This window comes from Tasmannia lanceolata, unplaced genomic scaffold (genome assembly GCF_043159265.1).
Source record: "Tasmannia lanceolata isolate RefF3 unplaced genomic scaffold, GAP_Taslan_0.1 ptg000005l, whole genome shotgun sequence".
NCBI classification, from domain to species: Eukaryota; Viridiplantae; Streptophyta; class Magnoliopsida; order Canellales; family Winteraceae; genus Tasmannia; species Tasmannia lanceolata.
Window position 1 is genome coordinate 14,134,208 of NW_027518682.1, and position 18,526 is coordinate 14,152,733.

Sequence of the window (18,526 nt, forward strand, 5' to 3'; positions counted from 1 at the left end):
TTATGTTGGTTTTAATGAAGGAGTTTTTATAAAGTGAACACAAGTGCATGCGAGTGTAGATTCTTCCTCCATGAGACCCATGGATTAGGATGATCAAAACCTTTCATTTGTTGAGCCCCAATGTAGATATGCCATCGTCCAAAAATCCTCTTCATAGAAATATCCTAACCCTGCGATCTGTGGAGGTATAAGATGATGGCACGTGTAATCATGGTTTTAAATTTTGGTCATTTCGACCAAGAGCGAAATTCAAAACCGAAATCGAAATTTAAAACTTTCGGCCTAAATTATAAGATTTTCATCGAAATTTCCACCGCAACCGAAATTGCCACTGAAATTTCCCTTTCGGCTGCGGCCGACACCGAAACCAAAATTTCAAACCCTGCGTGTAATTACCTTATGTTAGCCTTATAGAGGAATAAATAACTACATTCACGCTTTCGTTAATAAAAATTGAAAGTTAAATATGGTTATATATGAATAATAGTTATAGTAGGTGAGGGCTGTGTGGTAAGGAATAAGGCTGTTGGAGCAAGATCGCTTAGACAAAGTTATAGTGGAGGGAGATTTCTTAAATGTGATAAAATGCTTAGACGAGAGATCATCTCCTCCGTTGCAGTTTGCCCGATGGTTTGATGAAATATCCGATGGGGTGGTGGATTCCTCAATAACATATAATCATTTAGAAGTTCGGCAAATTTTGAAGCCGATAGGCTAGCGCTGGATAGTTGTGCTAGGTCGGATTTGGAAGTCTCTGACTTTCTTCCTCGTTGAGATTTAATATTGGTGTATTTTTTATTGTTTCTTATATTGCTTTGATCTTCTCGATTGCCAGGGTTTTCTGTGTTTTCTTTCTATATTAATACAATTCTTTGCCATTTAAAAAAAATAGTTATAGTAGGTCTAGAAATTGTTAGGAATTAACAACGCAACAGAATAATGATACAAAGATAAACGAAAGATTCACACACAGAACACATAGATTTACGTGGTTCATCCAACCAGTTTGGTATGGGCTACGTCCATGGCAGAGGGACAAGCCAACGATTCCACTATTCTGAAGAAAAGATTACAAACCATCACGCCTTTCCGTAACGTCTCCTGATATCACATCCCTTTTATATGGCGTTCAGAAACACGTTACAATAAAGAAAAACCCTAATTCATGAAAGTACAAAACTACCCCCAGTATAAAAATACCTTAGAAATTCGGGACCACCGCAGTCAGGGTAAAGTGTACAATACTTTCCAGATTAGACTGAGATCAGGCTTCACCAATAACATATATGATATAGAGGCTCTTTGAATGCCACCAAAATCAGTCTCTACTTGCAATTCATACTGTTTAAATTTAATCTTATTTATAAATGAGACATTAGGCCTTCTTTGGAAGCCATTAACTATGGGTCACTTTTAATACCTGTAAAAATCATTTTCAAATAATCTTCTACGCAAATGATTCTGAAATAGGTTTAAATTGGAATAGTCGTGTTTGAAAATAAGGAACAAATTTAGTGGCGTCCTAAACAAGACTTAAACCCAATTTGACCAATTTCCTTAAAGATCGATATCTAAAACTGATCAATCCTTGAAGATCAGTATCTAAAACTGGTCAATCATTGAAGATGAATCCATGAATACTCGCCCATCAAGGCTAGAGTGCTCATCTTCCAAGCGACATAATCTTTGGCAACTAGCATTAATCAACTGCCAAAAAGCAGAAATCATCGTCTCCAACGACATTGGGATATATATTAGGTGGCATCTTCAGCAGACAGTTTATCCATATTCAATAGTGTAACGATTTTGGGAAATTTATTGTAATATCAAACGTATAAAGATTTTTCAATCCACATACATTTGAGGGGGCATGTAAAGAGATATCATATCAGATCTCATCAAATCTGACCGTTGAATAATTAGACGGTTAGATTAGAGGTAGCTAAGATAGATTTCACAAATGGTTAAGAATAGTATTCTCTTGATCTTATCTTCTTCTTTTGCTTATCTGTAAGTGCTTATTTTAGCATGCTTAGTGTTAATGAAAATCAACGGAGATCTGGGGAAATCTCGGCATTTAATAACCTTCACCTTTATAAAATGCCCATCTGGTCGGTCCTCTTGACAGTGCAGCCATGGGTGAAATGAAGCATTTGGTTCTCGTTAAGTTCAAGGAAGGGGTACAAGTGGAAGATATACTGAAAGGTTTGGACAAGATGGCTTCAGAGATTGATGTTATCAAGTCGTATGACTGGTACTTCTTCCTTCTCATTTCCAAGAATTCTTCTTTTCCTTCATGTAGCATTCAAAATAGATTTCAGTTTTGCTAATCCTAGTCTGTAAAGATGGGAGATTGTTTTATTTGTGCCCTGAACTCGTGGATGGGCGTTAAGCCGAACTATGTAAATCTTTAGGTCTTCGTGTGTTTGCTTGTGTTTGCCTGTTTTGTTTTGTTATAGCATTGAAAATTTGAAATTATTGTTTGTTGCAATTGAGGGGTTTTTCACAATGCGGATTTTTGTTGAATGGATTGCCCCACTTCTTCTTTTTTTCTGAGACAAATATTAAGCTTCCTTCATGGGTTTCTTCAATTGATTTCTTACAGGGGGCAGGATTCTAGGAGTGACAAGCTGAAACAAGGATTCACTCACGCTTTCTCGATGACATTCAGTAATGAACAAGACTTGAATGCTTATTTAAGCCATCCCATTCACACAGAATTCAAAATTACTTTCACCGCGGCAATCGAGAAGATCGTCTTGCTTGATTTTCCCATAGTTATAGTCAAGTCTCCCACTTGACAAGAAGCTTCTTAATTTGGTTATGTTAATGGCTGTTGCGAAAGCATCTAAGCTGGAACAGGAGTAATAATGATGCTATTTTCTATACAATTTCGCAGTTTCAATAAGGTTCCAACTGCTAATATTACTGAAAAGTTGTGTAACTAAGGCCATGTTTGGTGGCCAGGATTTTTTTATTTTTTTTCATGATAAATTAGCATCTGGTGAGAGAGAGGTCAGGTAGGTGGGAGGAGAGGATTGAGAGGGCACAGATGATTTGAGGGTGAGAAATGGCTCAAAAAATCAGGAAAAGGTGCTCTAAAAGCATACACGGCTAACAACTTAAGAAAAACATTGATGTGGTCTGTTTTCAACATTGTATGACCTCTTCCTCATAAGCTTCTGATAACATCCATGTCATGATATTTGGTAATATCCCTTGGATTGAGGCTTATAATAGTTTGTTAGATTGGTCTGACAAGAAATGAAGATATCTTACTTTTTTTTTGTAAATTCCGTCCTTAGTTGATTTATGGCATTGATAAATCGACCGCCCTATATCTTAAATTGACCCCTTTTAATCTGCCGTTAAACACCGTACAAGTGTATAACTCACACGCCCTAATGTTTCCCGTTAGAAGGAGTGATTTAAGATATAGGGGGGTCGATTTATCACTCCCCTTGATTTAACGTGAATATCAAATTTCAATGAACCTTCATCGAGTTTCTGTTGGGAAGAATTTTTTGGGTTTGGGCAATAAATAGAAGAAGCTTAGCGAACCTATGTAGAGCAAAAAAAAATTTTAAAGAAGTTTCTTTGCCTTTTTCTATATGTGAGGAGGACTGATCCATATGAGGACCACTAGGAACATGTGCTTATCAGAGGATTCAAATCCAATGATGAATTTTCTCAAACCCGGGGAGGATGATTGATGTGCACACGGGACGACCATGGAGTACGTGCTATTTTTTTAGCCTCAAGTAGTATATATTTTACATGTATGCATAGGGTACCATTGTAATCTATCTATCTTATATATATATCTACTATAATAAGCCGGAAGCATTTTTTACTGTTCACCCCTGCCGCGTGTCATCGTCCCCTCCTCCCCCAGCTGCTTTTTGTCTGATTCTTTACGGTTCAGCCCTCCAACAAATTTTGATTTCCCTCTTTAATTTCAATCTTACCCAATATACATGCAGCTTCTGTGTATACATTTTTTACTGTTCACCCCTGCCGCGTGTCATCGTCCCCTCCTCCCCCAGCTGCTTTTTGTCTGATTCTTTACGGTTCAGCCCTCCAACAAATTTTGATTTCCCTCTTTAATTTCAATCTTACCCCATATACATGCAGCTTCTGTGTATACCTCCTCTTAAAGAGAAAGATATACACTGTATTTCTGTGTATAGAAAGGCATACGTCCCCTCAATTTACCCCATATACATGCAGCTTCTGTGTATACCCCATTTTAAAGAGATATTTCGGTGTATAGTTATGTCAGAGATGTTTGACTTTTTTTCAGTAATTGTCATAAATTACTACATGTTGTTCGTATTTTTTTGGTAATTCAAAAACTTTGTAACCATTTATTGGTAATTTGTCATTGAAAACTTTATAACTTTAGCTTATTTACTTTTTTTTGTCATGATTACTCTGTTTTTTGCTACCAACATTTGCCATCATTTGACATGCGCATCTTTGCACGAGGATCTTTTATTTGTAATTATTACTTTTTTTTTGTGTTTGCTAGCAACAGTTGCCATTCGCATCTTTTCACCGAGAAAATTTCAATCCTACCCCTTGATGCTTTTAACAAAGGCACCCATTATATCAAATAATTTCAATCCTACCCCTCCTTTATGCTTTAACAACGGCACCCATTAAAGCCGTATAATTTCGATCTTACCCCCGCCTTTATGGTTTTTTAATTAAAAAACTATAGGGTGATCTTGACCATCGGATTTAAGATAAGAGGAATTATGGAAACATCTATAGATTGGAGGGCTAGGATCGGCCTATGGAAATGATTTTTGGGGCACAACCTATTTATGTTGTGTTCCATCACATGGACGGTTTGGATCAACCTATGACGTGGTCCGTACAGTTCTTTCTCGGCCCGTGCATCGCACGGGTTTTTTTACTAGTATATATATAAGTAGAGCGGAATCCTCTAAGCCGTGGTGGTGGTGCCACGTGTCAGCCCCTCCTCTATACTGCAATTTTAAAAACGCTATTGTATATTTATTTCCTTCTTCTCATAACAAAGCTTTTAATTCCCTCCCACACTCAAGTAGGAATAAAAACGCTACTGTATTTATTTCCTTTTTCTCATAACAAAGCCTTTAATTCCCTTCCAAGCTCAAATAGGAATAAACCTCTACCATCCATAAATGCCGATTGTGCCACGTGGCACCCTCCTGTACATCCAAGCTCTGCGTATAGCTATTTTAAAGCTATTAAATCTCCTATAATATCTCTTTCCCTCTCCTAAATCTCTATTACCAAATAAATCTCCAATTTCCTATTCCATTTCGTATTCCACCCACCCGTTTCCTAATTTCCTATTCCCACGTAGAAAACTGCCTTTTCGTATTAAATTTTCACATTAGGCAACAATCGATTTAAATTCCATTCTATTAAGTTCTTTGAAAACGAGCCGTTCATTTCCTTCGAGGAAATAAATCGATTCTCCCACAATTACCATTAACAATCTCCGTTTATTTCGTCAATATCACACGATACCTTAATAAATTATCCTTTTACTAAATCTTTTGTAAATCCTTTCGTTTTCCAAGATTTTAGGCTATTCCCTTTCCAAACGGGTACAACACCTATTCAATTCAACATTAGACCTTACTAATTTCTTTTATGGATAAACTGATCTGTCTGCCATTATTGCATTAAATATGTTAAACATATACGTTTCATATCTTTAGCAGACCCATTTTCTAATTAAATCACGAGCAAACCTCTAATTCGTTTCATATTGCTTCCACCTTTTTGGCCCGGTAAATCAAATTCACACATAATGTTTGTTAAAATCGATAATAACTCATACCAAAACCACCATTTCCATTTAAAATTCCATAATGCTATTTAAAGATTAAGTTTCCCACTGCTCTCACTATTCCCATTAAAATGGGTAATTACTCATTACAAAACTATTTATAACTCTTCGAAATTACTATTTCCATATGACTCTAAGATTACTCGAAACGAAATTTCCATTTCCATTGAAATCGGAAATTCCCAACCGCATATCTCTCTCCCCCGTCCCTCTCTTTCACACACACACACTCTATCTATTTTTTTTTTCTTATGTGTTTTTTACCTCCTCTGCTTAGAACCATTCCTGGATATGGGGTTTAGAGCTGAAATGTATCTTACCTTATTTCTCTGAAGTTTCTTCATTGACTATCATCTCTCCTCCCCTGGTAAAAATGGGTTGTGTTACAGTACTAAGCAAAGAAGAAACCCACTCTGAACTTTCACTATGAAACTCACACCATGGTGATAATCTAGATTATTTTCTTTCACATTGGATAATTGATTTATTGCCCGTTTTGACTTTCTCTTCTTGGTTATGACTAGGGTTGGTACAAAATATTATGTATTTGAAACATGACAATGATAAAAATAATAGGACTGGGACTGGGACTGGGAGTTAAAAGAAAAGCGGTTGGAAATGTCGTGCAGCACTTGATCTTCCTGGCAAGGCTACCATGTTTGTTCTTTAAGAAGGCTAAAGCATCTTAAACACTACCGAACATGGTTGATTGAGTGCCCAGGTTAGGCTATGTTCGTTTACGATTTTGAGAATTGATTTTAAGCCCAACACTTGCTTCAGCCCATGTTTTTTTTTTTTTTTTTTGGATTTTGGGAATTGATTTCGAGTCCAAAACCAATTATTGCACTGAAAATTGCTTCATGCCCCTGTTCCCTTCAGATTTTGGGAATCGATTGAGTCCAAAACTGAATATTGCTTTAGTCTCTGTTCCCTTCGGACTTTGAGAATTGATTTTGAGTTAAAAAACTGATCACTGCACTGAAAATTACAATCTTTCTTCTTTCTTTATTTCCCTTGGATTTTGGTGTTATCGATTGTTATGTTGTTTCAGATGTAGAATTAGGGTTTTCTATTAGGCCTTATTTGCATCTTAAACACTTCTGAAGGCAAATTTCCTCTGGATATCATTATAATTTAAAGGGCTATTAAAAAAATGTATCATTATAATTTGAAGGTCTCTCAAAATAAAAAGTGAATATGGTTTGTTCAAGCTATCTTTTTTAGCCTGTAAAAAATGTAGCAAATTTTAAAAATATTTTTCCCTTTCGAAACTTTTTCCTAAAATTCTTCAAATTCAAACAGGGCCTTATTCTCTCTCTCTCTCTACATATGCATATACTTAAACATACATATACATATATATTTTAAAATAACTGTAGAAGAATCACAAAAGGGCTTTCTCTTCTTTTTAAATTTTAATATTTAATATTAGAATTTGTAACATAACTTTCCAACATGCTTCCCATAATTTTATAGGAATCATTTTCTTTTTTAGTCGCCCCGTTCAACGCACGGGTCTGCAACTAGTATATAATAAAGAGGAAGGGGGTTCACTGTTCACCGCTGAGGTGGCAGCCCTCCCCTTCCTTCTTCAAATCTACGTGGCCAATGAATTTCCTATGTGGCATATACAAAAATAGAAAAAAATAATAATTACTTGGTTACTTATTCCAAACGCCACACTCTAAATTCTCAACGAAATCTTCTAAAATCTTCTCCACGATTTTCGGGCTTCACATTGATATTCCACGTTATTCATGTACAATCATTTAGAAAACGTTTTGCATTATTTCCATTTAATTGCAACACTATAAATTCTCCACGAAATCTTCTAAAATCTTCTCCACGATTTTTGGGCTTCACATTGATATTCCAAGTTATTCCAAGACGCTATTTGTTTCTATTAAACCTTCTCTCCTCATCTTAGATTCTTAATCGTTTTCCCCTCTTTCTCTCTATATCTCTCCTTCCGACTTCCAAAGATTTCTCTTCAAATCCATTTAATTTCTTCTATGAGTCTCTTCCTATTACCGTCTATCTATTTTCTTCGTTTTCATATAAACGCATGCGAATCATCCAAGGGAAAATCTAGGAGGCGGCTGTTTTTATATCTTGCTCACTTCTTATACTGTTTATTTTTTTCTTCTATTCACAGGACACCAAATACAAGTGTTCATCTATGGGTTCTACAGTCTGTATGGATGCAGCAAACGTAGAATGGGTTTTAGAATTTTTACTGTCAAACTTCTCCTGCTTTCTTTTTGTTTTTTGCTCTTACACCAAATCTTTCAATTTTATGATAGTGTATTTATATCATAGACACACATGTACCTACATGTTATGCTTAAGGTGTGTAAAATATTTATACATAAGAAAACCTTTGTGAACTATGGAACCTGACAACATCTTTTTCTTGATAGGAGATGGAAGTTAGAAATTGTATAGATCCAACAAAAGTTAGCCTCCAACTTGATGGCATACACTTTGTTTTCAGAAATTCTCTTTCAGAGGTTGTGAAGCTTACTACAAATTTTATTATAAGAGAGTCGGTAAAAGTTTGTAGAATCTCTGGGTATGACAACTCTTCTATTTCTCGCCTCCAACTTGATGACATCCACTTTGTTTTCAGAAAATCTCTTCCAGAGGTTGTCAAGCTTATTACAAATTATAGTACAAGAGAGTAGAAAATTTTGTATAATCTCTGGTTATGACCATTCTTCTATTTCTCTTTTTATTTTTGTTTTTATAGGCAAGCTGGGATCGAACCTGCGACCTCAACGTTGAGGAACAAAGCCTCAACCGTTGAGCTAATGGCCCAACCCCCTCTTTTCATTTTTCCTATCCTTTTCTTTTCATTTTTTTATGAATTATAGTAGAAGAGAGTACAAATATTTGTAGATTCTCTGAACATGACAATTCTTTTCTGCCTCTTTTCATTTTTGCTCTCCATTTCTTTATGATCCTTCTTTTTTCTTTGCATCCTCAAGCTATGAATTTATGGCTCTGGCATCCACCATTGGTTCACATTTTTGCAATAACCCCTCTTTGTAAAACAAGTGCTATTTTTTTATTAATAAATTTTCTTTTTTTATTAATAAATTGATGGCTTTGTTGCTTGATCATTTATTTATTAATTTAGGAAATATTGTATCGCCACTAAGGGTGGCAAAATCAACTGAACCGAATTCAGTTTCGGTTTGGTTAAACAGATTCAAAATTCGGTTCGGTTTTGGTTCAGTAGAACCAAACCGATGATTATTTCGGTTCGGTTTCGGTTTCGGTTCGGTTTGGACAATGATAAATGTGCCCTTTTTCATAGGAAAATGATAAATGTGCCCTTTTTCGGTTCGGTTTGGAGTGTTTCGGTTTCGGTTCGGTTTCAGTTTGGAGGTAAGTATGTTTGGTTTGGTTTCGGTTTGGGGGTCAAACCGAACCAAAACCGAACCTTGCCACCCCTAATCGCTACCCCTGTCTCTATTTATTTTTCGTGTATTCCAATCCTTTTTTCCTTTTTGAAAATGATACTTATTTAGTTGGTTCACATTTTTTCGATAAAAAGTGCTATTTTTTAATGAAATTTAATTTTCTTTCCTCTCTTTTTTTGGTAATTGATGTCTTTGTTGCTTGATCATTTATTTATTAATTTAGGATATATTGTATCACACCACCTCTCTCTATTACTGTAATTTTTATTTCTTTTTTAATAGGGTTCTAGCTCATTGCCACTGACCTTAGGCTTGATTGAATGATCCTAGCCCCTTTTCATGGTTTGTTTGAAACATATAAAAACATATTTTTTCCTACAAGTAGCTTCAGGGGATCGAGTTTATTTATTGAAAAATAGTGAATTATAGCTATTTATTTATGTCATATATTGTGATATATTAAATCTCTTCTATGAATATTTAATGTGAGCTATTTTTTCAAGATCAACTTCCTAGCCTGTGTTCTCTACTTTATTTTTCCATTTATTCACTCCTGCATCGTGCATCGCACGATTGGTCCCACTAGTATATGAATAATGAGAGGTAATGTAGTTAGGCTGAGTACAAGTAGGAGTAAATACCTGGCATGTTATAAACTCCAAGAAATGGAGAGGCTGATGGTCCAGCTGGACCAGTTTCCTATGGCTGCCACATGGCTTGTGGGACCAACTAAGATTTTGACACATCATCATAGACAGCTGGCAAGATGCTAGACGCTTCCATTTCTCCTATAAATAGGGGAGAAGGCAGAGGAGTGGGAGAGTTTTGGGAAAGATGAAATGAAGCACCTGATAGTGTGAAGATTGGAGGTTCTCTAATGCTCCGTTTGGTTGCCACATTTTGTCCCCCCTCTTGGAGAAGATTTCTTGGAGCTAGAGTGGAGTTGCAAGAGGTGAGAAAAGAGTTCCTTATTAGTAAGGACCTCCGATTATCCCTCCTATCCATGTGTCTTTCACTGTTTGTTGTTGTCCTTACCTGAGCATCAAGTACATGAGTTTTTTTTTCTATGTCCAAGTTGTCTTGTTTTAGCTCTGTCCTCGTGTCCATATATCATCTCTGCTTATGTTCCAAGTGTCTTAGTGCCAAGAAGTCTTAGCTTCATCTCTGATCAGAGATTTAATCTGAGACTCTTGATGAATATATCAAGATATATCATGTTCTTTCTAACTTGATGGAGCTAGTTCATCGTCAGGTCTGACCTTAGAGTTTAGTTCAATTTGCAAATTCCAAATCATCTTAACATCAGTTCTTTGAATGAGCTTGCTGTCATATCCAAGAGAATAAGTGTCTTTCCAAATCAGAGTAGAATTCGAGGAACATATAAATACCTCTCATGAATTTTTTTTCTCTACTCAATATCTTGCTTTTCTCGTGTCTGATCTTCATCAATGATGGAGCCCAGATTATAAAGCACGAATCCAAGAAGAGATGGGCCATCTCAAAGTCGTACGAAGGTCAGAGATGCTCAAGGCCAAGTGGGCACAAGTGGGTCCACATATTCAATTAGGCAGCATTTCCAACCACATAGCCGTAGATTGTTTTTCCGTTTCCCATGCATTGTAGCCATAGATTGGTTGTCTGTGGTCAATTGATTATAGCAGTAGATTGAATGTTCATTTCCATCTTTCTACTTCTATTTTTGTCATTTTATTTGTATCCAACTTTTTATACCGATCTAATAAGTCCAACATCACTCGATTTGGTCGTGATTTGAAGAAGTTGTGACAAATTTACATGTCTATTGGCTTTAGGGTTATTTTAGTTGTACTTTTAGCCTTTGTGTAAGTTAGTTTAGATGGAAGGCTGAGATTAGTTACTTGATTTTTAATTTTTCTTTTAGGTTTCTTTTTCTTATAAATAGTTGTCATCAAAGAAGCGTTGTAATGGTTTTTTTATTGATTTTATGAAATAATATGAAACGTGGACGTTTTCCTTTTATTTTCTTCTCCAATTCTTGCTAGTAGGTGTGATTGTTGTTCAACCTTGGTAAAACGTCCCATACACATGTAGCTAGGCTACATCAGGGACTTTACTGAAGATCTTATACGTGGATGATCGGAAGTGGAAAGGGGAGATTCGAGAGTGATTTGGATTTTAGAGTGCCTGTTTTCCAAACAGAACTATTCTGTTCTCAGGTGGGTTTGGATTTTAGTTATCTCATGCAAATTTTAAAACCTAGTTGGGCTGATATCATTTCCCATTAGTAATTATCTTGCTGTTATATAGATATTGAAAAGCAAGAAAATATATGCTGAAAGGCCGTATAAACACGTAATGGTACGGCAGAAGTACCACCCTAGGAGCTGCTGTTGGATCAAATATCATCGATGGTGGGTACGTGTTTAAACAGCCATTCATCATATAATTTCTCCCTGAAAGTGAAAAGCTATCGATATCTAGAAAACTAGGAAAGCCAAAAATAAAGAGAGAAGTGTGATTATCAAAACAGGGGTGTCGATATCAATTGTCTTCATTTTTTAGGGGGGAGGTTTTTGTTTCTAACAATTTCAAGAGTTACTAAACCACGGGGCCATGTACGTAAAATCTAGACCGTTGATCTTTTAAAACATTATGAGTCAGCCCACAAGGTTTCAATCCCATCCTGAACAGACATCCCATGCTTGAGATAAACTAATACAAAAAATCAACGGTTTATGAATTTTGGGTGGAACCCTAAAATGGGACTTTATGGATCAAAGGCCTGGAATCATCCATGGTTTCTTCATAATCATGTAGGCATAGCCATGGTATTATCATGTTGTGTACCTTAACACATGCCTCTCTAATTAAGAAAATGTATGATTTAGATTTTGGTAATCGATTTTGTCCAAAACTGATTATTGTACCCAAAATTAAACGACTGATTATAGGACTCGAAATTAAGTTTATTCCCTGTTAGCTTTAGATTGTGAACCGATTGTGGGCTCAAACTGATTATTGGACCCAAAATCGATTCTGAAAATCTAACACAAACAGGCCATAAGCTTTCTTCCTCCTGTGGTAGATAGACTTTGACATTTGGCTCGGGCCTCATCCAAGTGTGCCCCAGAGAGGGAGGGTCTTTTATCAATAATCTAAAGTTAATAACTTTCTTCTGTATCATGATTCGTTTTTCTTTTCTGACAACTCACTTAGCATAAAAAGATGGAAACCAAAGAGAGACAAAACTTTTTGAAGGACATGATCAAAAGCTGTCTGGGCTGGGAGCCTCTTTCTAATGTCTTTCTATTCATCCATCAAATTTTCTGTTGACTTCATCCCATGCCACTGTACAAATATGTCATGCTATTCCCCATGGTTTCAAATTTCGGTTTCTGAATACGTTTCGGTCCTCACGGAAACTGAAATTTCGGCCAAAATCATATAAAATAATATTTTATTTCATACAAAATTTAGGCCCAAATTATCAAAATTTCAGTAATTTCCACCAAGATTTCGGTAATCTCGGCCGAAATTTCGGAAAAGTATTTATTAATGGAAAAAATCAAGATTTTTGGGTGAAATTCCAAAAGGGCCCGTTTGGATTCCGAGAAGATTTTGATTTGGATTTCTCACATTTGCAGCTCTTTTTGAATTGTGAATTGGATCCGGATCAAATTCTTGAATTTCCAATTCAACGACTAACAGTGGAAAAAATCAGATTTCCAATTATGTTGTGAAAATAAGTAATTGGAAATCCACAGATCTGGCAGTTTCCTCCACCCTCTTTGCTCCTCAACCTCTCCCCTCCAGTAGGAAGTACCCCCTTCCCTCTCTGTCTCCCTCAACATGAGCTGGCGGATCTAATCATTTTGTATTCAAAACTCAATTCCAAATCCAAAGACAAAATATGAGATATCCAAACGGGCCATAAATTTCGGACAAAGTTTCGGGGAAAACGAAATTTCAAAATTTCTGACAAAATTTTGTACCGTTTCGGGTATACCCATTTCGGTTTCGGACCGAAACCAATTTAAAACCATGTTTGCACCTACATTTTGTGAATTTGGGAATATGGCTTTTCTTCTTTCCTTATTAAGGAAACCCTACTCAAATGTAGATCTGGCAAACGAGTGGGCCGGTCAACCCGCGGGTGATGTGGGTGCAGGTCACACGGGTCGGGTCAGGAAATGACCCGCATTTTTGCGAGTCAGAATTTACGTGACCCGCGCCAGTGCGGGTGGGTTGGGTCAACCCGCGGGTCACTCGCAAATTCAAAGCATTTTTAAATTTATTATCACTTCGAGGAAAACAAATTTGTCTGAAAAGATGTTTCTTTTATCTGAAATACATTTGGCTCCAGTAGCATCCTAATCACTTAATATTGAAACAACATCCTTATTTTCCATGGAAATGGCATTTGAAAGATGAGTAAAACTTGTAATATTGAAATCACATCCTTATTTTCCATGAAAATGAGTAATTTGAAGAACGACTAAAGGACAGGAACTCACAAAGAACAACAAGACATGGTAAAAGGCATAAAAGGCATAAAAGACTTTGGGCCTCTTTTAGTTTTTTTAAAGAAATAATAAAAACAAAAGAAGGCATAAAACCCGCGGGTTGACCCGACCTGTAAGAACCGGTAAAATAGATATATATATATATATATATATATATATATAAATATAAAAATGGCCTCATAGGTGGGTAATCATCGGCCATTACTCATTTTCCCCAAGTTAATCGGGCATGATGACATCTGGCATAATGGGGCGTACACGATTCGAACCCAAGTCTAAGCTAAGATTGAACGGCTTCCTACCACTAAGCCACCGCCCCAGATGTCAACAAAAACGGAATAGATATATATATATGTTAAAAATTTCCAATAGTCACTATTCACAATAGTCACTATGCGAGATTACTATGCAGAAATACTATGCAAGTTCACTATTGAGATACACTATTTAAAAGTATTATTCACAGTAGGACCCACCGAGTACTATTTACAAACGGGTCCCACCATCAGTAGGTCCCACATCAGCGGGCCCCACACCCGCAGGTCTCACATCAGCGGGCCCCACACCCGCAGGTCCCACATCAGCGGGCCCCACACAAGTAGGTCCCACACAAGCGGGTCCCACATCAGCGGGTCCTACCAACAGTAGGTCCCACAACAAGTAAGTCCCACACAATAATTCAAGTTACTATTCAAGCAAATAAACTAATAATATAATAATTCAAGTTACTATTCATGCAAATAAAATAATAAATAAAATAATAATATAATAATTCAGGTTAAGGCTATAAATAGAGGCTCGCAGACGAGGAAAAAAAAAAAAAAGAGAAAGAGAGAGGAAGAGAAGAAGAAGAAAAAGAAAAAGAAAATCTGAGAGAGAAGAAGGAAAAGGAAATCAGAGAGAAGAAGGAAAAGGAAATCTGAGAGAGGAGAAGGAAAAGGAAATCTGAGAGAGGAGAAGGTAAGTCTGTCAATAGTTATTTATTTACACAGTGAAATATCGGTGATATGGTTGGTTCTACCACCTATGGATAAAGCGTGCATATGAGGCGATAACTCGCTATCGATTATGCAAACTTTATCATCATATTTGAACGGTGAAATGCTCGCATAGTAACCGTAAAGTAAACTGTAAGGAAAGAAAGGCGAAGGTCAATAGTTATTTATTTAAACAGTGAAATATCGGTGATATGGTTGGTTCTACCACCTATGGATAAAGCTTGCATATGAGGCGATAACTCGCTATCGATTATGCAAACTTTATCATCATATTTGAACGGTGAAATGCTCGCATAGTAACCGTAAAGTACTGTAAGGAAAGAAAGGCGAAAAAAAGGCGAACTGCTGAGCATAGTAGCCAAAGAATGGTGGCCCACATGAATAGTAACATGCGGGGCCCACATGAAGTAATATGCGGGCCCACATGAAGGAGTAACATGTGGGGCCCACATGAATAGTAACATACGGGGCCCACATGAATGAGTAACATGCGGGGCCCACATGAATAGTAACATGCGAGGCCCACATGCATAGTAATATGCGGGGCCCACATAAATAGTGCATACTGGACAGAAAGGACATGAATTTGATAAAACTTAGAATTATTTACAGGTTAATCATTCCTATTCTTGTTGGGACTTTTCGGTTACTATCTTCACTCAGAAATTAAAAAGGCAGGTGACAGCTAGACCTTGTCTTGTAATGGTATTCAATATAATTGTCTATGCAATGTAGCTCTGCTTATAAATTGCCTGATAAATACCTGCTTAGTGAATTTATACTCGCTTGCCTGGAATCAAAAAGGCAGGTGACAGCTAGACCTTGTCTTGTAATGGTATTCAATATAATTGTCTATGCAATGTAGCTCTGCTTATAAATTGCCTGATAAATACCTGCTTAGTGAATTTATACTCGCTTGCCTGGAATCAAATGAATTGAAATGAATGCAGGAAGAAAGGCAAAGGTAAGTAATTGCATACATGTTGCATACATGGGGAAAGTGAAGGGGAACTTAAGGGTGTGGTGGAATCATCCTGGGACCTAAGGTCCAAAGGCCAACGCGAGAAGCGTGTACTGCCTTTCGTTGGCAAACCAACCAAAAAGGGAAAGTATCCCCGAGGGATAGTATCCCCGGCTCGGCAAATGCGAGACCGTAATCCAAGTCCATAACGTCACTACCTTCAGACAGGGGTAGTGGGTAGCCGTGCGGCAAGGACACCGGCAGAAAAAAATAAAATAAAATGAAAAAGTCAGAAAAGAACTGACAGAAAAATAAATGGGGGAAAAGCCGGATGTACCTGGGGAATGTGCTGTCTCATAATTATTGCATGCATATGTGGAACCCGATCCGGGACGGGCGTGAGGGGACGGGCCCCCACGCGAGTCTCAGGATCATCCACGTGAAGGAGAGCTCCACCAAGGAACTCTCGAAAGAGTGCCCCTCACAGCATGAGCGGCGATGTGAAGTGAGATACCTCTCGATTCGGGGACCAGCCCGGATTCGAGACGCACCTTAAACAAAGAAGAGTCGCCATCCAAGGAAGTGGGCCCTGGATCCCATGCTGTGCTCTGTTGCAACAGATAACCAGAGATATAAAATAGGGTTCGTGCCTGATGACGAATGGGGAAGGGATTAGGCGCCCCCAATTCGCCCAAGTGCTAGCACCTGGTCTCTTATGCCATTTATTATTAATTTTGAAGAGTTTTGGGCGAAAATCATGCGAAATGGGAACGAATATCTCCGAGATAACGTCTAGCTAATCATGCATGTCTCGGAGATGAATAAGAAGCACACACAAAAGAAATGAAAGATATGTCGCCTAAGAATAGCTAGGTTATGAGTGCCATGCCTAATTGGTGTCTAAGTTCTGGTGGACAAGCACATGCATGTTACAGCTAAAGGTATAAGATCTGTACATAAAAATAAGAAAACACAGCAAAACACACAACACAACACGACTCGACAAGACAAATCCTAAAATTCTAATGCAGGACTTGACTCGGACCAGGATGGCCATCCATCCTAGCTGCACTACGTATCCCGGCCTCGGGAAGAATCAGAGCCAACGTAGTTCGGTGTCCTATGCTAAACTACAATGCCTAAACCTCTAGGACCGCTATCCTAGACTCGATCAACTAGACTCGACTAGTTTTTAAAGCTTTTTGTGCGATTGCTTAAATTCAAGTGGATTGTGATTTTTACGACTCTCTATATGTCCTAACTAATGCAGGTTGTTTAGCCTTAAGCTAATGCAGGTGGGCCCTACATCCTATGTGTATCTAGGCTGTGCAACATAAAGAAAACCATGGGCTGACTATATGCTTCCTAGTCTAGCCATCGGTTCGACTAAGTGTCTGACCGATCGACTCGAGGCCTCCTAACTCTAGGGACACTCACACGACATGACACACCACATCAATACAAATCAAGACCGACTCCTAACTCTAAAACACCCTAAATATCTAGGACAGACTCCTAACTCTAGGGGAAGATCTTTTTGAAAAGGTTTTGAAGTTTTTTGTATTTTTGGGAGGTTTTGAAGTTATGAAAAATGGTGAAAGTTGTGAGAAATATTTACAAAAATGGTGACTGAAAATGGTGAAAGGGTGTAAAAATGGTGACTGAACTCAGGGTGCCAGCAGCACGCCTGAGCTGCCTACGTACCCCTCAGCTAGGGATCAAGCCATCCGTAGTTCGGACCAGAATTCCTAACTACTCTGCACATGACTCAAGATTTTTTTTGAAATTTTGATTTTTAAAATGTTTTTGGATTTTGAATTGTTTTTGAGATGTTTTTGAATTTTCAAGTGTTTTTTGGAATGTTTTTGTTGTTTTCAAGTATTTTTGAAATGTTTTTATTGTTTTTTGACACCAGAGAATAAAATCCTATCATCATACGGGTAGGGAGACTTCTGGAATCCCGCAAAGGTTGGATAGCATCCTATGCTTTGCGGGGGAACGAACAGGAAAATAACTCGGCAAGGGTTGGACAGCATCCTATACCTTGCAGGAGCGGGTAAAGATCACGACTTGATGAGAGGATGGACAGAATCCTAACCCCTATGATGATAGGAAAAACTCCTGGACTGACTGAAGGACTGACTCCTGTGCTGAAGACTGTTATAATTACTATTTATAATTACTATACAAGATTACTATTCAAAAATACTATTCATAATTACTATTTATAGGTACTATTCAAAACTACTATTCATAATTACTATTTATAAGTACTATTCAAAACTACTATTCATAATTACTATTTATAAGTACTATTCAAAACTACTATTCATAGTAGGACTCGTTGATGTGGGACCCGCTGTTGTGGGACCCGCTGTTGTGGGACCCGCTGCGGGACCCGTTGTGGGACCCGCTGATGTGGGACCCGCTGATGTGGGACCCACGGATGTGGGACCCGCTGTGGGACCCGTTGATGTGAGACCCACGGATGTGGGACCCACGGATGTGGGACCCTCTGTGGGACCCGCTTTGGGACCCGCTGTGGGACCCGTTGATGTGGGACCCGTTGATGTGGGACCCGCTGTTGTGGGACCCGCTGCGGGACCCGCTGATGTGGGACCCGCTAATGTGGGACCCACTGCTGTGGGACCCACTGTTGTGTGACCCGTTGTGGGACCCGCTTTGGGACCCGCTGTGGGACCCGCGGATGTGGGACCCGCTGTGGGACCCGCTGTGGGACCCGTGTGTGTAGTGCAAAGAATGAATAATTAAAAAATAAAAAAAAAAAAAAA

The 18,526-nt window shown here is 37.9% G+C and overlaps 1 protein-coding gene across 1 annotated transcript; it reads left to right on the forward strand.

Moving 5' to 3' along the window:
- Positions 1 to 2,135: 2,135 nt before the first annotated feature.
- Positions 2,136 to 2,801, forward strand: LOC143876373 (stress-response A/B barrel domain-containing protein At5g22580-like). Its single transcript, XM_077378081.1, has 2 exons — positions 2,136 to 2,254; positions 2,606 to 2,801. Exons 1-2 carry the CDS (start codon positions 2,136 to 2,138, stop codon positions 2,799 to 2,801), a joined length of 315 nt encoding a protein of 104 aa, XP_077234196.1.
- The last annotated feature ends 15,725 nt before the right edge of the window (positions 2,802 to 18,526 follow it).